We start from the raw sequence: 25,842 nt of genomic DNA, 5'->3' as shown, positions 1-25,842 counted from the left end.
TAAATTTTGAGGTCGTAGAAAGAGATATATTTTCTATATTATAGATGTTATTATGGCTATTTATTATTATTATTATTTCAGCCGTTAACTGTCCACTGTTGAACATAAGCCTTCTCCATAAGGGAAGTTTTTCCAGTAGCTTCCACGCTTGACAGGCGGTTTGGCAACCGCAGTTAGGCTTTTAGAGTTGTTTTAAAAGGGACGCTGCTGTTCATCCGGCATATTCTATGCCGGGGCACAGACGGCGATATAAAGGCTAGTAATGTGTGTTGGGGGAAAGGAATTGTTAGTAATGTGGTCTAACTGACCTATTGCTAGCAATACACCCTATCAGGTCGACCTCCAGATGGTTCCCCCTGGAAACCATCGTGATTAAATCTGGTGGAATTCGTCACGGTGTGCTAACTAATCTGCTTTCATTGTCATCTATCATCCCTCACTGGTGCCCCACCAGCGTATACCGACAGCGCAGGCAACGTTACCATTCAATTATCACTCATTAAAAAAAGTAACAATGGTTAATGATTAGGTACATACTCATACTGTAAGTATACTTACATTAATATTGACGCAACCTTGAAACTTTTTGTCATGATTGATACAACATTTCTGCCTTTGTAATTTTAATTGGGGCCCGAGTAAGTAATTGTTTAACACAAATGGGAATTGTTATTATAAAATAAAACACATAACTCATTGTGACTCATGTTTACAACCACTCACAAATGCAACTTTTGACTTTAAAGCGAAGTAGATATATAGATTAGATATTATCTCTGGACTCATGGCATAACACAGATATATCTATATTATTTTTAGCTTGAGATAACATTATATCTAATAATAAATACATTTTCGATATTTACGTACACAAATATCTAGTTAAGATTAACATACGACAATTTAAAATGTTAAAATTTTAATACAAAAATATCTAACTCCATTTCTTTGTTGATTAGGTAGTTAGGGTTTTATTTTTTATTTATATTCTTTAATGCTGTAAGTTAATTTTCTTATCATTTTCTATGTAAAATATATGCAGAACATTTGTAAGCTATGCCGTGTGCATATTTGGAGGGTACATTTATCAATTCCATTGTTATATTTCATTTAAAAAATAAAACATCACGTGAAACAACCTTCGTTTATGACGTAAAGCGTTTAGGCACTGAATAAGGCAACAAATAGCAAAAATAACAAATATTTATATTTCTTTAAATATATAAACTTACCGTTCACCTAAATTAAATAATAACAGATCTATAATATCAAGTTAGTACATATTCGGTCGTTTTAATGGTACCTAATATCAAGTTAGTACACATTGGGCCGTTTTAATGATACGCTGAGTTAAAATAGCTTAAATTTATCTCAACGCGATCTTCAATACATACGTCAGTACCACGCACTTATAATAATAATATTCTATAGGTTCAGAATATAATCATAATAATGTTTGACAGTGATTTGTGTGGCACAACCTATCGAGTACCGTACAAATACGTCAATTGTCTGACCCCCAAACTTTAGGACAGCTACCCTGTACCGAGAACAATGGGTTCGCTTCTGAGGCACCATTTCTCTAAGCCAATCCTTTAGTCTAATATTTTAATTTCATAGTTCCGCAAAATTACTGTTTTCATGGATTATTAAAAAACTAAATTTATAATAATTTTAACTTAAATGAGAAATTTAGTTCATATTGGTCATTAGAGTAAAGATTTTGCTGTAATATCAAAATGTGATTTTCGTTTTAGAAATAGGTTTGTATTAGAGAGATGGAACTCATAGTCGACTCCAGTGCAACTAACATCTGCAAATGTATCTCAGAACACCTGTACACATTAAGTCTGTAAGAAAATTGATATTTCCAATTTGACTGTACCGAGAATCGAATTCGGCGCTTCAATTGCAACATGTTCAAACACTACGTTACCAAGGTGGTTGAGTACAATACGATACATAATCTTATATTTTTTTTAAATATTGATTACTAATTGTACTTAGATAAATAGTTCTATAATATGATTAAATAACATATTCAGAAACTCATATACAAAACTGCACAGTACCTATTGTTGGTGATGGTTGTTACTTACATGCAATATAAAATAATCTCCTTTTCTATGTTAGACACAATTAGTATAATAACCGAATTTAGTACGCCTTTTTACTAAATTTAGTCATTTAAAAATGATTACGGACAGAAAGTATAATATGCAATAATACGTTATAATTAATACAACTTTTTTAATGTAGTTATTTTAATCATTATTACCTAGATAAAAAAAAAAAAAACTTGCTAGTACTGTTTATGTATAGAAAAACAGATTATAAATATTGCATTTAATATTTGTTGGACGGATAAATTCTTAGATAAATTCATTACCTATCTTACGAACTAACGGACACAGTTCTGCCAACATAAATTAAAAACAATGTGGCCTTACTCAAATTGTGCATTCATTTAATACTAGTTTTTATACATACATTTTACAATGAACTTGTGATGTACAAATATACCACGCAAAATAAATCTAAGCTTCAAAATAGGTGTATGGGAATTATTATATGAGCAACTTTATTCTTTACGAATAAATTCTATAGCTGCTTGTGAAACAGCTAGTACCATAACACCTGTTAGACCAGTTCAACACTTAAGTAACATGCACTAGTTTTAAATTATATAATTAGCACATTAAGCAAATTAACAATCGATAACAAACGAAATTGTCTATTAGCGCTCGGGGATCACTTGACGCGCACCGAACGCTGTTTGTTCATGTTGGTAAGCATGAGAGAAATGTAGGATGTGAGCAAGTCGTCCATCTTGTAGCCGAGGGAAGTCTCGCAAAGTAGTTTCGAGCCCCTCACTAGATTGCCGATCGTCATATGGAAGTAAGTATTGCCCGAGGACCAGTTCGATATTCTGGTGAACGGGTGCGTGACCAATATGTCCTTGAAAGAAATTAACACATTACAGTACCTGACAGTCCTTTTTTTATGCAACTTAGAATAGTAAACAAGCTGACGGCCCACTTGATAGAAAGTAGCAACCGTCGTCTATAGACGTGAGCAGTACCATGGATATAACAGAGTATACTGTTTCGCCCATGATACCCCCCATGCGTTGCCATACCTGAGGACTTAGGTGTTATTCCACTGTAAAAATATCATTAAGAATATTGTATCTTTCTTCAGTTACAAATGTACATTAAATAAGTATAATATTATTAATTAACATTGCAACTATATTCATAATATCACCGCAGTAGCCTATTTTACTCCTATTGTCGGACGAATTTTTCTGCCTTATTTCTATTATCTGATAATAAATAAGCTAATATCCAGGAAGATATAAGCTAATTTAAAATCAAACAAAAGGCAGTTTAATCTCTAAGATACTTATAGAATAAAATAATTTTATTATTAACGAAGAAAAGTATTCGAGTGGCGACTCCATGTAAGCAAGCATAATGTGTGGATAGTAAATACAGTGACGACTTCAAAAGTGTTGCAGGGAGTCGATAGATGCTGGCGATCTGGGAGTGTATTTAGGGCGGAATATTAGGAACACCGTTAATCAATGGACCATAGATGGGCTGTCATGGTGATGATAATATTAAAAATCAATGTTAGATTCCAAATAAATGTTAAATGAATTTTTTGGCACTCTGTTCTCTCTAGTTCTATGTTCTTTTGATCGGGATTAAATATAGATAAATAAATAAACCATATAGTAAATAGTAAAAACGTAATATACCTTTGTCTGTGGATGTATCAAACTGACTCCATGTTTGTTTATGGCTATTAACAATAGCTCAGGATAGTTTGGTTCTGTAGTCTGCTTTACTTCAAAGAAAGCCGAGCCGAAAGTCGGCCATCGATATATCACCTTCAGGAAGGTTATCTTCGCGTCTTCTGGAGTCATACCGGCGTCCTGGTTGTACGAGGCTACAATAGCCCGTTTCCAGTCTGCCGAGCTCTGAAGTTTTATTAGATCCGCTGGTACTAGCTCTCGAAGCATTTGTCTGAAAAGTAAAATATAAAAGTTTTAGAGCTTAGAAATTAGAAACGGTCGTAAATAGTATAATTTAAATACTTAAGAGCATAAGCTGAAATTCATATGATAATTATATTACAAAATTTATCGTTTTAAAGTCCTGGGAATAAGTAGATATATATTTAAATGAATAAGGTATTATTTTTAATTAATTAGTTAATAAAGTAACTTAAAAAATTCAGTTATCTAAAGACGAAGTATATTGTTATTGTTTATAAAATTATGTGAGAACTGAATTTGAAACAATTGTATTACATACTAGCACATGCATAAGCACTTTATAAGCACATAAATAATATTTTATCAATAGTATTTAAAAAAAATTACCATAAAAATAAAAAATTTGCATGCCATTGTTTTGGCAAGCAAAATTAAAAAAAAAAAAACTCCTGTTCCTAACATATTATTAGTACCCCCTGTATACTGTGTTTTTCAGTAAATAAATTATTATTATTATATATCGTATTGTAGATAAAGTGTTTTATTTCATAATATAGGATATGGTATAGCCTACTTATTGCCGTGTGGCCCCGGCATAGAATGGGCCACCCCTTCCTTTCTCGTGGGTGTCGTAAGAGGCGACTAATGGTCGATGGATTGGCAGTAGGGTGCCTCTTAAAACCAAAACTTAACTGTGGTTGCTAACTTGCTTGCCAAACGTGGCAACTACTAATATAAAACCCACTTATGAGGGAGGTCTATGGTTAGCAGTGGAATAATATAAAAATATTAATAGTCTACCTGTGTATTAGATATTAAGTTTAATTCGGTTAGCTGTTTAAGAGTATTAAAGTAACAAACATTCAAACATCTTCATAAACTTTAAGTAGAATTATAATATACAATCATCATCATTGTAATATACAATAAAATACTAAATTTACTAATTAGTAACGCTTACGGTATAGCTTGTAGTTCTTGCTTGTTATCTCCGAATCTCGCGCGATAAGCCAACGCGGCGAGTCGGGCCGCTTCTTCGCGGCCGCAACGATGGTATCCTCGAAGTAGCTTTGGAAGCTCCTGGTGGAAGTGGAAGATCACGTCTGCAGCCCGATCCTTACCCGGCACTGTGTTTGTCCATAATTTCTTCATAAAAAATACCTAAAAACATAGAAATAATAACGCTTTTTAAAATTTACTGAATTGACTTGGTGACTCAAGGAATACTTGTAGAAGATTTGGTTCTCATATTGGGTTTGCTGGAAGAAATCTCTATTGGAGATAAGCTCGCCTTTGTTTTACGCACTATTATGTTTGTTTTTACATTTCAATAATCTTTTGTGTACAATAAAGAATAATGAAAGAAAGAAAGATTTTGATATAATTAAAAATAGTCCTAGATAATCACTGGACACCGTTTTTCAAGGTTGCAAGTATCCGAAAATTGTACGGCGAATTCTACAATCTCTACTACACTAGATTAGTTGAAAGCTAATTAATATTAAGCCAATTTATTGGCTGAATTATTTCTTTTTTCATAAATAAAAAGTACTTCACTTTATTGTATAATAAATTATTTAAAAAAATATTACTAAGGACGTATAACGATTTATTTCTATTTATTCTTTTATATATTCTTTTTTTATACAACTTAGAATGGCAAACAAGCTGACGGCCCGCCTGATGGAAAGTGGTAACCGTCGCCTACAGACATGAGCAGTACCATGGACATAACAGAGTATTATTTTATCTTTATATATTATCTTTCTTTTATTTATTTAACGCTTTATTGCACTAATATTATTTGGATTTATTGAAGAGTTTCAATAAGTAGTAGTATAATGTAGTAGAAAAGGCTGTGATGTAAGCACTGTATTCACCCTGAAGAAGACTTTCTAATAAAGTTGAAGCAATTGTTGGAAACAACAAACGTAGTAAGTTCATCCAAATTATGTTACAAAGGAGTTAGTATATGATTATTTTATTAATCAATTTATTAACAAATATATTGGACTAAAACAATTATTAATTACCTATTTATTTGAAAGATTGCGACATTATTGTGACAAATAAATATATAAGTGGTTATTTTGTTAATCTGCATTGTAATCTTATCGTAATAATGAGTGATTTTTTTTTTATATTGGGGTATTATTATCGGTAGCCAAATAGCAGCACCTAATCTATACTTATTGGGGTAAGGGATTGTTAGTAATGGGGATTACTAAAAATCCCTTTCCCTTGACTTCCACGTGGTCTTCCCTGGTTTCAATGGTTTCATTGTGGTTATTTCTAAATCAATTCTTCACAATGGATTAACTGACTCGTCTTCATCTTCATCTATCATCACTTATTAACAATCTTGCCTGTGTATGTCGATAACCCCAGGGGGGTTACTATTACATTTTTATCATTAAAAAAAACTATATGTATAGGGGGGAAAGGGATTGTTAATAATGGAGACTGAGAATCCCATTGCTAGCAATATACCCAACCAGGTCAACCTCCTCGCGGTTCCCCCTGGAAACTATCATGGTTAATTCCTATTGAATTTATCATGATGGGCTAACTGGCCTGTTTTCATCCTCATCTATCACCCTTAACTGGTGCTCCGCCAGCGTATCCCGTTAGCGCAGGCGGAGTTATCATACCATTTTCTCCCATAAAAAAAAAAAGCTATACGTATTAAATAGTATTTAGGATATGTAATTGTTTTTTAATATGTTTCTATCCTGTGTTAAAAATATATATATGTTGAAATAATATTGTATAATGCTTGTTACGTTTTTAATAAAGTTATGACTTATTTATTTCAAATAAATCTATAACAATAAAGGTCATAAGTTTATATATGACGGTCATTAAAAATTCTATCATCATTAAACCTAGTTAATTAATGATTAACAGCAGTCATGCTCGCCTCTACCTCTTTTGAATTTTAATTCCTATACTAGGCGACATTTGGACTTGTCAAATGTTATCTTTATCACAACAGTTCGATATTTGTCAACAAACGACTCTGACTGTCGTATCAGAGACAATAGTAATGAGCATATTAATTTTATTTTGTCTACAAGAATATTTATAGTTTTGCATAATTAAATAATGATCAATATTGGCTTTAAATAACCTGATATGTAAATTGTGCTGTAATTCCGTCGCGGGTGGGCCGTGTCTTTTTAATCCAATCTGTTAAATGGCGAACAAAGTCGAAGAAGAAGTCGCCTTCGGGCACTGATATCACTCTGTCGGCTATCTTAACAAATAAACTTAACCCTTCACTAGATCTGAGATTCAGTCTCTGTGCAATATTTTGACAGAAGTCCTTTGCTCTAGTAGAGGAATCTACTTCAAACGCTTCATCCGTGTCATCGGGGAAATAAACTTTGTGGAATATTTGAGTGGTCTTATGTTGGATAGCTTCAACTTCCACTTGATGTGGTGGGTACTTCCTTTGTCCGTTCCGCAATGTTTTTTGAAGCCTCTGGAGAGAGTCCTGAGCAATTGGATACCTTCTAGTTCTTAAGAACAACGTTAATTCTCTAAGTAAACCTTGGCTGCACGCAAATAACCCTGTAGCCAACCACATTAATTCCCAACCTCTTTCTTCGGACATTCTATTTCTATTTTCAGTCAATTGTTTCATTATTTGACAATATATTTCATCCCGCAATATTTCGTGCTTTAATGGACCGTCGAAAATGTGGTCTGTATATTCGTTACCTATTCGTGGTCGCTTCGAAGGTAGATCACCCATATACTTCAATATAGCTGTGAATGCGAAGCAAGCTTCATCAGCCAACTCTTCTTTAGTCTGCAATTTTTTTAATAAAGGCAGTTTTATAGGTTCTCTTGAATGCCGCCATAACTCTTCTGAGCCACCACGTTTTGCTGTAGATAACGTAAGAGCTTTGGACACTGTACGTTTGGGTGGTAATCTAAAATGATCTAAAGCATATTCGAGCAACGTATGTGGCTTATCTCTATTCTCTGTTCCGTTGAAAGTAGCTGCTGGTATACGACGTCCGTGCTGTGCGCCTTCTTTACAGAACAAATTTAATATGTCCGGAGGAGGTTTAGTTAATGCAGGCAAAACGTAAACAGTCTCCGCTGGGAAGTCACCTCGTTCCATTGTCCTCTCGCAACGTCCAATACACCATCCATTATTTAAAACAGATTCACCAGTACTGTCTTCTTCCAAAATTATTAAATCTCCTTTTTGGAATGTCAAGAAACTAGAACCTTCTCCAGGCGCTTTGTAGTCTTGCAAAGCGATCACAAATTTTGATCGTTTCTTTAATCCCTCTAAAAAATAAACAACAAGGTCTCTTATATCTTCTGCATTAGGACTTTGGAATGTGAATTCTTCACCACGAACTGTCGATAAACTAAAAGTCTGCGTAAATACTTTGTTGGTTTTTTGGCTTGACACAGTTGTGATTTCCGGGAATGACAATTCTAACAAAACTTGTTCTTGGTCATCTACGACATATACCCCAGTCCAATTCACAGCAATAATTACATCGTTCTTGGGTAAATTTGGACCAGAATTTCTATATGCTTCGTAAAATCGCGAGAATAATAACGGCCACTTAAACTTTGCGTAACTAACAACATCTTCTTTAACTCTGTATGCAGGAATTTTTTCTTTGACATAATAGCTCTTTTTATAAGCCTGCACCACTAGAGAACCCCAACGATCTACAGCCTTTTCAACACCAGTCAAACAATAATCTGGTATGTAGTTAGGTAACAATGTATAGAGACGTTCTGTGTTCATATCTTGCCCATATTCGATGTAATATTGTTGAGCGGCGATCATAGCTAAATCTTCTTCTTTATCACATCTATATTCTCCAAATTTAACTCCTCTAACAACTTGTTGATATATGAGATTTGTTGCGACTTGATCCTCAGTAGGATCATGCCATGGAGCAAATATCTCTTTTCTAAAGAATAACCTCCAAGGTGCATTTCTTTCTTGTGCTCCTTGTTCTTTAGCGTATTGTTCGCATTGAGATATTGCATCCATTACGTGATCGCCACCACTGCCCAGTGAACTGACTTTGTCGAATAAAGCAATGTATAACGAAAATCCAAACTGGTCACGTAATCCTATTTTATCGGATAACTGGTTACACAACTCTCTAGCAGTTGTAGCCGAGTCGGCTAGTAGTGTTTTTGTATTACCGTCCATAAATGTAATTGGAAGCATTATAGGTTTCTTAGACTTTGTAGCTTGAAGTTCTAACCAAGATGGTGGTTGGTTTCTGGTACCATTATTAAAAGTTCTCTTTAATCGATCCTCACAATACGGTGCATAACCAGGTGGACCTTCTCGTATGAAAGCTCTGAGATAATTCACAAACTTTTCACTGGGAGCGAAGCATCCAACACATAACGATAGTAAAATCCAACCTCTAGCGTGAGATGATTTAGAAGGATTAACAGACAACTGTTTGCATATTTGACAATATATTTCGTCTCTTAATTCAGCCCGGAGGATTCCGTGTCCAATGATGAAGTGCAATTTCTCTAAATTAGAAGTAGGTCGTGATTCTAGCCACGATTGGTAGCTATCTGCTGTATATTCTTCGTCCTGTAAATATAAAATATTCAGATTAGTAGGATTTACGTCAATTTAATATCATAACTATCGACAATTTTCAGAATATTTTTTATAAATTTTATAACATGTATTACGAGTACTTTGATCATATAACTAACCTGCAGCTTCCTTCGTACGTCTTCTCCGAGTTTATTTTTCCTTTTTAGTGTAAGCGAAACTAATTTATGTCTTATTGATCTTGGTTTTTGTTTATTCAAATAGGCATCTGGATCTACTCCCATCATCTGTGCCTCCTGGAATTCTTTGGACCTAATGAAATTTCTTCCTAGTGTAGCTGTGACCTTTGACATTACGGAAGTATTGTCTCTTTCCATGGTATGAAATCTTGGTTCTGGTAGATCTCCAGTGAAGCGTAGTATAGTGATCCATAGTGCTTGTGCAGCCTGCAATATATGTAAATATCGATTACAAATTCTAACTAAAAATTGTATTATACTTTTATAATAAAATCAATTGTCTTAATCTCTGCAAAATTTAGTTACCATCGGAACTAATTATCATTGACGTAATATTTACCAATTGGTCGCCCTGCGTATGTAGTGGCAGCAAAGGGTGTTTTAGAGGTTTCTTCGAGTACTGATGTGTGACGTTTCCTTGGAAGTATGTGGCTGCAAATTTCTGGAATTTGAATTCTGAGAGGTCTTCCTCGTCCTCCGATGTTGTTTGCATCGGCGTCACCATCTGTTCAACAATTACATTTATAATGAGAAAAATATCTATAATTTTTATTAACAATAATTAAATATCATCATTTATATTATTATATGCTCAAGCTGCTAATTCGTAGCATGGTCGTAATGAAAATCTAATCTCATTTAGACTAGTTTACACAAGGTTAAATTTATCTTATCAGCGCTTAGTTAATTAATAAGTTATTGCTTACCTCTTGTTGATCAGCTCTTGCCTGTGGTAGATCGCTAAACACAGAGGTATCCTTGGGTGCAGGCGCCTCGCTACTCGAGTCTGGCAGGAAGTCAAACATAGCCTCCACCAATTTGCTGTCATCCACAGGCTCTTCCTGCTTCCGAGCAGCTTCTTGGAGCAGTGTTCGCTTAACTTCTAGTTGCCGCTTCTCCTCTAGTACTAGTTCGGCTTCGCGCCTTTCAAGTTCATACATACGCTCCTGTAAATTAAATTATTTATTAAAAATTTTGTTTGAAAACTGAGAACACTTAAAATTTGTACTTTGATTTAATTTCTGATAAAAAAGTTAATAAATATACACAAAGCACAAAACGAAATAAAATTAAATGCACAAAGTTGGTGTTATTTGATATCCTGAGCTCGTACAAGAATTATATTAGATACAACTAACATAATTCATTCCAGGACCCACTTTATCACAGATACAATAAAACCAAGTGTTTATCATTGCACTTCTGTATGATCAGAGAATACGTTTACTTCAACAGTTGAAGTTAGATTGAGTTATATTATGGTCTGATTATGTATTCTGTCTGGCTGGACTAGACATACTCGTATTACTCAAGCGCCGAGCGTGTTACTAGACTTGTGTAATGTTTGTGCATGAATGGATCACTGAATGGGAACAAATCATTACTTGAAGGTTTATAATGATGATTGTATGTAATTATCGTGTCAAATGTATAGATATATGTGGTGTGAAACTACAGCCTTTGTAGGTATGAAGGAATATTAGCTTCGACTGTGTAAGTACCAGCAACAAATGTACTTAGAAAATATAAACGTACAGCAAGAATTGTAATTTATTATATATCCTATGTATTTGAAACCTTACATGCCTTACATATATTTGTATATACTTATTAAAACATATCTAAATGTTAAAATCATTATGTCAGTATTTACTGTCCATATAGTTTCTATTGATAAATAATACTTTGTGACATATGAATAAATTACTTACATAATATTTCATAATTGTTATAATCTTAGCTATTTATTTAATAGTCCTTCTTTTATCCCTCTCTATATCATTTGTTTGGACTATATGTGTATAATATGTGCTTGGTAATAAAAATAAAATATTAGAGATAAATATTTCAGTATTGTTTAAAAACAATGGTTTCGTGTAATATCAATAAGGTGCCTAATAACACAGTGGAAAGATAATAGCGGTTTCAGACAGATAAAATCAAATAGAAATTTCTCGAATATTCGAGCTGCCCGACTGGGGCAAATTGCGCTGGGTAAAATTTTTATTTTTGTATTATTTATTTTTCTTAACGAAAAGGAAAATAAGGTCAGTAACATTTGTAACCCTGTCAGTATAGCAAACGTTCATAGACTGTGACAATCCCTTACTATTAGATAGTCTTGGAACCCTTTCTTGTTGTATAGGGGAATTGGTGATTTTAAAAATTAATAAGCAATCTCGTGAAAACTAATAATAAATAGACTAATAAACCTTTAACAATTGAGGTGACATTTTCGGGAAATCATTTAAAAAAAAAAGGTTTTACCTACCAATATGAAATTAATACGAAAGTAAAGTGTAAAAATTTCCTTGGCATAAAAAAAATATGAAATAATTTTTCTTTATGCTAAGCAGAATCTTAAATAATAACTTTCCAGCTTTCAATAGATATATACTTTACCATTATATTAAACCATTGCCGTGTGGTTCCGGCATAGAATGAGCTACACTTTCTTATCCCGTGGGTGTCGTTAGAGGCGACTAAGGGAACTTAATGGTCCAAGAATGGGCAGCAGCGTCCCTCTTAAAACATCACCAAAGGCTAACCCGCCTGCGGTTGCTAACCCGCCTGCCAACTGTACCAACTTTTGAGGCCTATGTTCAGCAATGGACAGAGGTAACAGTGGATATGATAATGATGATATTAAATCAATTCCTTAGGTAGGTATAACTATAATTTGCAATAATTATTTCCCGATTAGAAATAATTATTAAAATTTTATAAGAATTTAAAAATTACTGCATAACGAAACTACACATAAAATTTACAGACGAATTGTGAAAATGTTATGATTAGCGTACTGTCTTTGGAGCAGTCTTAATCAGCACTTTAATGATTAAAATCCACGGAAATATATCCATTTATAATTACAAATCTTAAAAAAATATAAATTTTTGTTCAAGTATAGACGCTTTTATTTTACTATATAGATATTTATTATATTACGTACCTATTTAAATAGATCCATTTCCTTGCATCCTATCTAATCTCTTAATGGTTTTGGTTCAATAGTTTTAAGTAATATCAACCGCGGCCTGTGTACTTTGGCAATACCTATTATTATATCTATTAGATTATTTTCTATTAGATGTACTTGATTAAATTTCAAAGAATTTACGAGCATTAGAAAAAAATTGCTACATTTATGCAATATTATACTTGTATTTTATTAAAATGCATTTAGAATTTTTATTTTCTTTCATTTGCCATTTTCATTCGATTCGCTTTCTCCGTCCGTTATTTTAACGATTGAGTATAAAACAAGAAAAAAATATTTATTAATAATGTTTCGTATTAAAGTTAACTTATTGACTTTGATTAAACTTAACATACAATTAAAGTATACGCCTGTTTAAAAAATTTAAAATTAAACTACGTCAAGACAATTTTTTATGGCTATAATGAGTTCATTTCATTTCATTTAAGAGTTTCCTCTTGTCGGTGCAACTAATTCATGTATCTTCCTCCAGCCAGCTCTATACCAAGCCATATCTTTTATCTCCCTATACGACATGACGCCTAGTGTTTCCTTTATCTGTCCCATGTAGTTCGGTCTTCCTCTTCCTCTTTTGCCCTCTACCTTTCCTTCTACTATGCTCTTAAAAAAATCGTCATGTCGTATAAGGTGGCCCAGCATTTTGCCTCTTCTATTCTTTATTATTCCAACCAATGTTCTCTTTTCCAACCAATTAATGAGTACAGTATTTAATAATATGAATCAATGCACTGTTAAGAAAATATCCTAATTTTTATAATAATTGAGAAAATATATTCAAAAAAACATGTTGCAATATAATTTCAATAATAAATATGTATTTACTCATTGTGGCTCATACAAACAAATGATAAAATGACACGCAACCGTGTCTAGCACCTCACGAACCGTTTGAAACTTTTGACCCAAAAACTATTTCACATAATATATAAATGATAAAATCTTACCTCATTTTGATTAAACTAAATTTATATTCCAAGGACTCCAATAATATGGACACAAGTTTCTTTTCCTATATAGTTTTAACAAACTTGCACTGTTTATTTATCAATAACGTCACTGAACTGCACTATTCAAATATACTTAAATCTAATAATTCTAATAATTACTATTTAACACAAAGTATTAATCAAAAAACACGATTAAATATGCAAGTGGCATGTACCTACCGCGCTACTGAATTGGAAAATTAAAAGGAATTTCTTTGTCGATATAATAGATTTAATCGGGATGAGATAAGATTTCGAGTAATTTCGACTATTATGGACATAGATGACCTGATATGAAATCGCGATAATCATTGTTGATTACCGTTTGATTATACCGCCATACGAAAAAAATAACCACTTGGAAAATCCTTGACTTTTATTACAAAGCAACAAGGTTGAGATTGCAAGAAAAATAAATATAAAACGAGAGATTGTTGTAGATATAAGTAATTGAAGCTCTTAAGATAGACATCAATATGAATAAAATATAACGACAAAGTGGATTCGGTATCATATCTGATTTAGTTCATGCCTATTTAATACAATATATCTATTTCTATTATAACGCATAGATAATAAAAAGGCCTATATTTTTAAATTTGAAGCCCAGTGATATTCTATATAAAATAAAAAAAAAACAAATCATACAAACTTCGCAGCCACATGACTAAGGCATCTCAGTACTAATAAAAAAGAACAAAGTAATGAAGGTTAATATGTTAAAAGACACTAATTATTCAGTTGTATACTATTACTAAGTTTGAGGTCGATATCTCTTTTCGTATTATTTATATTATGAATTTACAGGGGACAGAGGAATAACACCTGAGTCCTCAGGAATGGCAACGCATGGGGGGTATCATAGCCTAAACAGTATACTCTGTTATGTCCATGGTACTGCTCATGTCTATAGGCGACGGTTACCACTTTTCATCAGGTGGGCTGTCAGCTTGTTTCCCATTCTAAGTTATATAAAAAAAAAAAAATATAAAAATAATAAATACAGTAAATTATAATGGAAAGTGATACAAAAGGTGGCCTTATTGCTAATCAATCTTTTCCAGACAACCTTTGGGCAGAGGTCATTGAAAAAAAAGACAAAGGGTTGGTGATGCACTGTTATAAAGATACTGATGTATACAAACATATATACATAAACATACACGTATTTAATAACACAAATACAACAGGGGAGAAAGAAAAAGGTAGGTGAAGAAAGAACACAGGAAAATAATACTTAAAAGGAGAGTTAATAGGCACTTTACAGAATTTTGAAGCTAGCGAAAATTTGAGGGAGACCGAACACATTATATTATATTGTATTGCCATTTCTTTTCGTTCCCATTCTGATAATTAAATATCTGATATTATTTAGTTGTTGTTCTTATTTTAAAATAATTAATTTGGGAATAAAGCAATAATTACGATACCATGAGAACTTACAGATATTTATCGTGCTTAATTTCTGGTGAATATATCACATCGGGCTAAAAAATTCATTTTCATCTATTTTCCCTCACTGGGTACCTGATAGCATAAAGCATTATCGCAAAGTTACCATTCTAATTACCTACATCCAAAAAAAAAAATAGATTAAAAGCGAAATGTAGCGAAATGTACTCAAGTCTATTTCACACACATTTCACAATCAATAAGCCTAGATTGAAAATAACGAAAACAGTCGACAATGAGTTAGTTCGATCTGGAATGACATAGTATAATTATTTAATTTTTATAAACTACATATTTGCCGTGTGGTCCCGGCATAGAACAGGCCACCCTATTCTTTCCTGTGGGTGTCGTAAGAAGTGACTAAGGGAGGACGAGGGATGGGCAACAGCGTTTCTCTTAAAACATCTCCAAAATCTAACTGCGGTTGCCAATCCACCTGCAAAGCGGGGCAACTGGCAAAACCCCATTTATGAGGGAGGTTTATGTTTAGCAGTGGATATTTAAGGGCTGATATGATTTATATGATGAAACGGCATGTTAATGCTACGAGGACATATAGTATAACGATTAAGATACCAAATATTAGCAAACCAGTTTCAACTAGAGTATACCACCATGTATAAATTATTTGTGTTATAAAACCAGTATTTCTTTTAAATAGAGTTTTCAATTTTTAGTAAATAAAAATATATTTTTCGAGCATGAATATGTATTTAGATAAATATGTTCAAATCTGAGAAACAAAATACTGTATTTGATGGATTTTAATAAATGAGATGTAATGATATCGTAGGAGTGTTACAGGCATCGTTTAAGGTTAGAACCTGACATTCTCTTTATACGCCTATAGATAACGTGAGGACAATGTAACAAGTAGCCGTAAAGTATTAAAGAATGCTAAAATTATTTGAATTTAGAAATTGAACAGTGCATTCTTTGGTAACTAGTCACGACTACATATTTACATTTTTACTTAATGTCTCATTAGAATTTTTAGATCAATTAAATGATTAAATTGTTAAATAGATGACATCATTTTATTAAAATATGTTTTTTTATTTAAATTCCTATACCTACCTACTTATTTGTATCATTAATTGAATTATTATTGTGGAAGCAAAGAGGCCGCCTTTATTTAATATCTTCTTATAATCTAATTATATTTTATCATTTAATACGCAGTAAATAAACATTGAACGTGGATAAGAGAATTTAGTGCGATCCACCTGCCATACTTTAGAATAAATTTGCCTATTTTTAGAACAAAATAACAAGGTCGTTGTATTGGGCTGAAGGATAAGATAATTAATGCAGTTAGAACATAAAAAACAATTAAAAATACAAAGTCAATTTTTTTTGCAAATAGGAATAGCATATTTTTATAATGCGCAGAATGCCAAACAAGCTCACTTGATGCCACAACAGCACCATTGACATTATAGAGTAATCTGTGACCCCTTATGGGTTGCATTTCCTAATGGTTATGCCTCCGTACCCTGTAATTTCGTTGCTATATTCTATCTTTCAAATCGAAACACAGCTATGCAAGCACAGCTGGTTCTCGGTAGAATTATGAGTGAGCCAGACGTACCCAAGAGGACATTTGCATGAAGCCGTCTGTCATATCATATCTGTCATAGTCTGTGGCAGCTTTTTTTTATACAACTTAGAATGGCAAACAAGCTGACGGCCCACCTGATGGAAAATGGTAACCGTCGCTTATAGACATGAGCTGTACCATGGACATAACAGAGTAAACTGTTTCGTCCATGATACCCCCCATGCGTTGCCATTCCTGAGAACTCAGGTGTTATTCCTCTGTACCCATAAATTCACGCCATATCCCACCCTTCAAACCGAAACACAGCCATGCAATCACAACTGCTTCACGGTTGAAACACGAATGGGACAGAGGTACCCAAGCAATCGACTTTTGTACAAAGTCTCCCTCTGGTAATTAAAAACTAAATTACTTACCCTGTAATTCTGTTCGGCAATTTCTTTAGCGCGAGTGTTACCCTGGTGCTGTAGGCGCTGCTCTTCTTGTCTGCGTAGGCGCAGCGCCTCCGTGTGCGCGATCGCTTCCTGCTTCATTCGACGGTAACGCCTCATCGCGATCAAACGTCTCACGTGGCTCTGAATCTTGACGATAGCCCACATCTTGTGTCCGTATGAACGACGAACCAAATAGCCGCGTGCAGCTGCCTGGAAAAGAGTATTTTTATTTATGTTAAATATTTAATATACCTTTATGTCTTAAACATGCAATATATAATTTAAAAAGCCTTATAGTACTGTTGCTATTGCTGCAGCTGTATTTTATTCGCAGCTTTGTCTATCTGAATTGTCATAACAGTTATAATCTCTACTTCTTATCATCTATAACTTACTGTAACTTACCATCTGTAAGATATAATTCAAATGTGTGCGGAATTTTATTCAAATCCCTTCCACCATTTAAGTATAAATTTATATTTTATAATATTAGTAGCATAATTATATATTTCGTTATAGACTTACTTGTAAAGAAACTATATGTCCTCGCAAATGTCGGAACCGATGGGCAAGCACTCTTGCACGTATCAATGCTTGCAACCTTGCATATCCCACTTTCATTCTATTATATCTGATCCTCTGTAATTTCCCTCGCCAGTGACGCTGAATCAGGATAGCTGCTGCTCTCATCTTCAAAAATCGTCTTCTATATACCCAACCACGTATAGATCTTTGCAAAATTAATATTTTCCTAGTAAGTACTCTGTCTCTTTCCTGTTCAAGGAATAGATCGTGAGCGTCCTTCAAAAATACTTTGGTATGGCCCAACTGATAGTCAGATTTACCAAGAACACTCGCACAGATCTTCGAAGTAGCTGATCGACAATCAGTCTTGTGTGCCGGTGGAACTCCTGGTATTAAAAATCGATATCGTTCTACAAATTCTTTGAAACTATGACGGATTGGATAGCCGGCTCTTCGGATTCTAATAGTTTCCATCATACCAGAATATCTTAGTTGCCTACAACAAAGACCACGGTCAAACATCATGGGTTTCTTGAATTCATTGGGTTTGATACACCGAATAAAGAATGGTTGGCATGTACCCAATGTCCTCATCAGTAAGTCTAAAGACTTCTTAAACTGTGTTGAAAGTGTTGGTGTGCGCTTTCTTGTTTCTGATCCCATTGCAATATCATCCTGGAATATCTGTTGCAAGAATTTATTTGTTGATATATGAATTAATTGTAGCAAGTCAGCACTAAATGTATCCCGATTCTTTTCTAGGAAACCTCGTGTATCATAAAATACAATCCCAGCAAAATGATTGAGTCCGAAACTAGTATTTATGTCTGATTTTGGTTTGAGGTAGTTTCTGTGAAGACCATGGGTCTTGTGTAATTTAGCTAACATGGTTTGGTCAGTTCCTTTTGGAAACTTTGATTCTTCATCTATTAAAGCCATGATATTCAATTGTTTTAGAGCAATCAAATCTAACGCGTCTTGATTGTCAACAAATTCAATATGTTGCCAATTAATCCCTTCGTGATTATATTCTTCCTGTTCCAGTTTGAAAATATGTCTAACGAAAAACTGCTGAAGGTTTTCATTGGCAAAATTTATACAAAACTGTTCGAAACTGTTGTGATCAAAGTTTTCAAAACCGAAAATATCCAAAACACCAATGGCTGTACGCGTAGTGGATTTGGGTTTATAAATTGCAGCATTAATCTTCTTTACAATTGTGACGAACAAGCGTCCGTAGATGCCTTTAACAAAAGCATCACGAATGTCTACAGACTGGTCTCTACTTAGAGTAGACACAACAGTTTCACCATGAGCGAACAAAGTTTTTCTTGTTAACGCATCAATTAATGATTGCATTGGTACCCCTAATAGATTTGCTACTCGTCTCACGTTCGCCTGTTCAATAATTTCAGTTGCATCTAAATTGTCTACGACTGTTGCTTCGTATTTAATGTTTCCACAATGCAGGACAGCGGCTAGCAACTTTAGTATTTCCCATATTTCCGGTTCTGTGAACAGTAATACTTTCATTGCTGATCGAATGTCAGCGAATTCGGCAGCGTCATCTCTGCCTTCACATGTAAAACTGCCACCCTGGAAAGTAATTTCATTTTAATTAGTTTACTAATATTTACATCAATAATACTATTTCCTAAACTAACGTACTTAACATCAGATCCTAAAAGTGATAAAATATATTTTCATTTAAAATTTAAAATACAATTAATTTTTAGGAGTAAAGTAAAAAAAAAACTAGTTTGTTTTTTTAATTTACTATTATACATCAGTCCGTGATAGTAATTCAGAAACATAGAAGATAGCATAATCCAAAGCGCCATCTACTGGAATTAATTTAATTAAAACAATAAATTATCAAAGTAATCAGCGCAGTCGAACAATGCGCGACATTAATAAAAACTTACCGCTGATAAATATCTATATTCCGACGGATCCGCCAATTCCAATTTCTTTTTTTCTTCCTTTGATAAACCCGCGAGTAAGCAGTAGAAAACATGATAATTTCTCTCTTCAGTGCCTTGAGAGACTATTCTAGATTTCTCTAATAAATATTGTTCTATTTTAGCACCTTCTATAACACCGTTATTGTTGAAGTGTATATCTATATATTTCCCAAACCGCGAGGAGTTATCGTTCCGAACAGTTTTGGCATTACCAAAAGCTTCGAGGATTGGATTTGCTTCTAGGATCTGTCGAGAATAAAAAAAAAAAACATATTAAACATTTGCTCGAGAAATAATCTGAATTAATTAAGGAAAATATATTGCCAGATTATGAGATACAATTATCAGAACATGTCTATCAATTTAATAATTGAACTTGAGTGGCAATTTATAAAGTGTATATTTAAACTAGAATACCTATAATTTATCAACTAATCCGAGTGAGTTGGTTTGCCCCCTGCCGCGTTGAATTCTAATACGCTTAGTGTAATGTGATTATGTCGAATGTTATATTCAATACAACGGTAACAGTCGGCAAATGTCTTGATTGCCACATCATAAGTGATTACCGCCGAATATGAGTACTCGCAACATTAGAGAAATTGCTGATGTGTTGTCGGCCTTTTATGAAGGTTTACTCTTTTTTTAAGGTTTCAATGTCGTAGTATATGTTAAAAAATATCACTATATTTTGGTTGTGCGTGAAAGGAAATGTCTACAAAAAAACACAGTGGAGAGTGTGCCGTGTTTTATGAAGACGCAGAAGTGTCGATGTACTTATCCCAATAATCGGGATAAAACTTTAACTTGTGGTGATTTGTACGGTGTTATGTTATATACGATAAAAAAAAACGCAAAGAGATATAAAATCTATACGCAATACCAGAAGATTGAGTTAGTCGACAAGTCGTGTTCTAGACCCTCTATTTTAGATGAAATTAAATTATTTTTATTATCTATTTCAATAAATGAAATGAATGAAAAGGTAATCAAGTTTTGTTGAGATTATTACAGACATTTATACACAATACTCTCTATATAAACAAAACATTTTTTTTATATTTGTACTACTATTAAACGTCAATAGACTGTCTGGGGTATATTATTTACATTTTCATTATGTTTTATTGATACAGGCTACTGAGCCGAAAACTGAATGCTGGAAATACAAATACTTTATTTGGAAAATATAATTTAAGGTCCAATTATAAAGATGTTAGACATTCTGTTAACGACGGACTACACTTCTCTTAGTAGATACCTATACTAATTTTTATAACCAGACTAAAATTTTTCGAAAAGCATATAAGAAGATAAAGTAAACGTAATGAGATATTATGTCCGCCTATAAAATATTTCTTATGTATGAAAGGCATTAATTTTAGATTACAACGAATTATGTGTATTAAAACATTGTTTTAAGTTACCTGTTGTTCTATCCACGAATGTTTCCCACTGATGGCTGCTAGATATTGCAGAATAAGCTTAGTTGATTCCGTTTTTCCTGCTCCTGACTCCCCACTAATCACGATACACTGGTCCTGACCGTACCTCCGCATATGCGCGTACGCATTATCTCCTATTGCAAATATGTGAGGTGGCAACTCGCCTATCTTCCGCTCCTTGTATAATTTGATCTGATCTGCTGTGTAAATTGGCAGTATCTGGTACGGGTTCACCGCCACTAAAATTGAACCGGTATATGTCTGGAAATAATAAATTACGATAACATTATTCATTATACCTGAAAAAGGTAAAAGCCCTTAAAATACTACCTATTAAAAAAAAAAAAAACATTATTCATTATGATAATATGAAAATATACGAGTAACAAGTAATAAGGATTGTTAAATAGTTTGTTTTACTAATACTTTCTATTTTTTATAATACCTAAAACAACACAGAAGATGACGAAAATTTTTGCGTTTTGCCTACAGATAAGACACATATCATCATTTTTAGTCGTTAACTGCCCACTGCTGAACATAAGCCGGATAGGCAACCGCAATTAGGCTTTTAGAGGTGTTTTATCCCTCGACTATTAAATTCCCTTAGTCGCCTCTTACGACACCCACAGAAAAAGATGTGGTGGCCTATTCTATACCGGGACACACGACCAAGGATGCATATATCGTAGAATACAATTCCCTACCTTTTCACAGAGACTTTTACCTGACGAATGTCTTCAACCAAGTCTATTTTATTTTTAGGGTTCGATAAAAATCACTGTAACTTAGTTTTCCAATGTCTATTTCATTTGGAGTCCGTATAATAATTATAATAATAATACCTGTGGGTAGTGGGTCAGAGATGCGGTCCATTTTCTTATAAACTATATCACCCACTGGTATGACGTACTTTTATTCATCGTAATTCAATTATAAAAAATGATTAAAACAGCTACTTACGTAAATGAGATTCTCGTTATATCTAATAAGGAGATTCCTCAATATGCCGGCCTCGTGTAAATCTCCCAGGGAGATCATGTCCTCGACGCCATGCACGGAGGTGGCGTGCATGGCCTTGATGCGCCTCTCCGGCGGCAGCCATTGTTCCTGGCCGTCGTCGTCCCGGACCCTGATCCGGCGACCCTCGGCAGCGAGGACGCGCGCTCCGATCGCCACATCGAATTCCCGACCTGACACTGGCTCGATCCATATGTAATCGCCCTGGAATTCAGATAAGATTCAATAAATATTTATTGGGACTAATTTACTACTTGAATATATAGTAATATAACGCTTTGTATTGTTAACGATGATATAATTCACACAACATAATATAAAGATATATTTCTATAATATGTTAAAAAACATTGCTTAAATTACTTAAAAAAAACAAAAGATTCCCCTCCTTTATCTTTAAGAATATAATAACCCCATTGGTTCTCAAATGCAGACTTTATTTCGAATGAAAAGATGACAAAATAAGTAGATATACTAAAAAAAGTAAAAGAAAAAAAATTACTACAAATGAAACTACCTTCCACGATCAGATAGATCGTATATAAACCAATCAAAGGAGGTATGAAACGAATCAAGAACCGGAGAGTGCGAGACGCATCAAGCTATGAATGATAATGAAAGTGAATGATGCAAGAGATGGGTGCAAGGATAGAGGCGATTACTAAGTCAATACAATATAAGAAAAATCACAAAATCTAACAGAAGAAAGAGTCGCTACGTGCATTTATTACAAAGAGTGTTCGAAGATAACAAATCACTTTCACTTATACATATTTTTTTCAGGTACCTATTGTTCTAGACCGATTACAAAGCACATAATGTTCTCCCTGCCGAATAGAATAAACAATCAATTTGGAGAAAGTAGTTTCGTCCTTGTTTGTCGATGCTGAGCATTAATTCGTCTACCGCATCCATACTGAGTGATCGAGATTGTTGTCTAATTTAAGTAGAAAGTAGATACATTTATTGCAGACGGCCATTAACTGTTGCTTTATTTCATCAATAAAAATTGGTACCAAAAGTCCGCCATTAGGAGTCTCTCGTATTAAACGATAGAGAGTTACGACATTTCGGAGGTATTAAAAATACATTAATAATATTTTAATTTTCAATTTAATCTTTGACTCATTAAAGATAATTGACAATCAATTATTTCGTTCATTTAAAGGCAAGAAAAACTATTAACAGAGGCCTTCGTATACAATAAATAAAATTAGCTAGAAATTCTTGACATCATCAGAATGCCAGAAAACTAATAAAAACAAACTGGAAAGTAACAAAAAAGGCGAGTAACTGCGACAAACAGTAGTAACTATTAATTGTCAGTATTTTATAATATAATTATAAAATAACAGCCACCTACCTCGAAAACTAAACCAGCTTCCATATCACTACATTAGTATAAATATTCCTATTGCTTCCAAAGCCGAACTATGTACATTGTTTGTCAACCGTTTTTATTAAAGTATCTGTGAATAATCGATAAGTTTATCACAAAGTACTGACCGCAGCCCAACTCGGGTCGAATTGCGATTAATAACAGACGCTGTATGAATATTATTTAATTAGATAATACATCTCACTCATTAATAATCGTGTCGTCATCGTCTAGTCGTGACAACATCATTTTACTATCTATATAATTAGCCGTTGCCCGCGACTTCGCCTGCGCTAACTTCTTACTGTTCTGAATTTTCCGTTCTAGTTTGAAGTCCCTTATGTTTATTTGCACTATTATTCTGTAACTATTCAGTCACAGAATAATAGAGCGGAAAGAGAGTTGTTACCAACAAGGTCTGGTAAATCCAATACTATCATGCTACATCGTCAGTTCGAATTCCACATTAGTCCTTTGGAAACCATGATGATTAATTAATCTGATAAATACGACATAATGAGCCACCTGACCTGACCTCATTCTCAACTATCATCATTCACTGGAATCCCATCAGTGTATACCGATAGTGAAAGTTTTAGTGAATCTTTTCATATTGTTTATTAAAAAAAAAAAAAAAAACTAAAAAGATAACACAACTTAATGGTACAATTATTAAACACACACTTTACATCTATACGGATGATAATAAAAACCAAGGCGAAAACAATTTAAAGAAAATTATATACTAATAATTACGTATATATAACTTTTAATTTTATATTTAAATCCTGGCAACTTTTATCATCTTATCAGCTATTAACTGTCCGCTACTGAACATAGGACCCCTCCATAAGGGGGGTTTTGCCAGAAGATGCCACACTTGGCAGGCGACTTGGCAAGTTTTTCGTGATGTTTTAAGAGGGACGTTGCTGCCCATTCTTCGAGCATTAAGTTCCCTTATACGCCTCTTAAGACACCCATGGTGAATAGGTAGGCCATTCTATGTCGGAATGACACGGCATACCACACATTGCTTAACTTTATTATGGATTAAAATCGCCACGACAGTTAGTTCGTATATAAAAATGTAGTTGCTGACACTGAAATGTACTGATTTAATTTGCAATTTAAGACGCCTATTGCCAATTATACAGAAATATGTACTTTATCTTGAGTGAGGCATACACTTTGCCTACTTTGAGGGACTTGTGATGTGCTGCTAGTTTCGACACATTAGCTTTCTAAATGACCTGTCGTCTCTCAAGAAAGTGTCGCTTATATAACGATATCAATATAAATCAATTGACATATTAATATGCGAATTAATTATTGAGACACCCAGTAAAGATCATGTGTTAGATAATAAATCCAATTATTTTTTAATTATGTATGCATTCACTTTCGTCGCGTATTTACTAGATGCACGTATCTATGTACGTAGTAAGTTACGAAATAGGACAAATTAGTTTTAAATAGAATAACAAAAATATATATCTTTAACAATGTCATAAATGTAAAAATACTTAAGTTTGTTTGTTACTTCATAGCGCTTTAATGGCTTAAACAACCACTGTTAAATTTGGTATGTAGTTAGGTATTATATGGGATGGAGGAGGACATAGGATAGTTTTTTTTAATCCCTATTAAAAACCCAATATTGTTTATTCGTAACATTTGAATCTATTGGCTGTTTATTCTTTATCTAAAACATTTTTAAAAACGTCATTTAATTTTTTTTTGCATTCAATTAGGTAAGGTAAAAAATTCCATACGAGTTATTTATTTATGATATGATTATGACACCTATTGTTGTGGCCAATTTTCTATATATTTAATGCTGAGAGCCATATGGCTATATTAAATTTATAAGAACTAATTATAACCTATATAATATAACAAGAATACAACAATAAACAAATTATTTACATACAATTTTATGTCATTACAATTTTTTTGTATGAAGTCTGTGTAATCATTTCAATGAATTTGAAAACTTTACACTAAATGTAATTTGAACTTTTTTTCCCGCGTTAAGCCTCTCATTTGGGTCATTGTGCGTAAATTTTACACTATAAAGCCATATTTTTATATTTTACGATATCGATATTCTAAAAAAACATATTATAAATAATTATGTAACACTAGAAATAATTATTTACTCTCTTAATGCATGCAGTTGATTGCATAGAATTATTTTCCGTTTCGTCAGTGGCAGGGCCAACTCTTAAATGAAGTAATGTAATTATAGAATCTGCGGTTTAGTATCTC

The 25,842-nt window shown here is 33.4% G+C and overlaps 1 protein-coding gene across 3 annotated transcripts in view; it reads right to left on the bottom strand.

The window, feature by feature from the left end:
- Nucleotides 1-693: 693 nt before the first annotated feature.
- LOC113516959 (myosin-VIIa) overlaps nt 694-25,842 on the bottom strand; it is a 45,821-nt gene continuing 20,672 nt past the window's right edge. For 2 of the 3 annotated variants that reach the window (XM_052902609.1, XM_026901469.3), the window contains exons 3-14: nt 22,140-22,400; nt 21,159-21,437; nt 19,693-19,977; nt 17,768-19,363; nt 17,225-17,452; nt 10,516-10,755; nt 10,149-10,313; nt 9,731-10,015; nt 7,134-9,602; nt 4,965-5,164; nt 3,764-4,031; nt 694-2,958 (exon numbers count right to left, since the gene is read on the bottom strand). In XM_052902609.1, coding sequence (XP_052758569.1) covers nt 2,752-2,958; nt 3,764-4,031; nt 4,965-5,164; nt 7,134-9,602; nt 9,731-10,015; nt 10,149-10,313; nt 10,516-10,755; nt 17,225-17,452; nt 17,768-19,363; nt 19,693-19,977; nt 21,159-21,437; nt 22,140-22,400 — 6,483 coding nt within the window. In that variant the 3' untranslated portion in view covers nt 694-2,751. Of the gene's footprint in view, nt 2,959-3,763; nt 4,032-4,964; nt 5,165-7,133; nt 9,603-9,730; nt 10,016-10,148; nt 10,314-10,515; nt 10,756-17,224; nt 17,453-17,767; nt 19,364-19,692; nt 19,978-21,158; nt 21,438-22,139; nt 22,401-23,559; nt 23,672-25,842 lie in introns of those variants that run through there. The other variant, XM_026901468.3, reaches the window with a different exon arrangement.

Source organism: Galleria mellonella, unplaced genomic scaffold (assembly GCF_026898425.1).
Source record: "Galleria mellonella isolate WM207_F2 unplaced genomic scaffold, CSIRO_AGI_GalMel_v1 utg93, whole genome shotgun sequence".
In the NCBI taxonomy this organism is placed as follows: domain Eukaryota; kingdom Metazoa; phylum Arthropoda; class Insecta; order Lepidoptera; family Pyralidae; genus Galleria; species Galleria mellonella.
The sequence above is the reverse complement of the archived record's forward strand: the minus strand, read 5'-3'. Positions and strand labels throughout refer to the sequence as shown.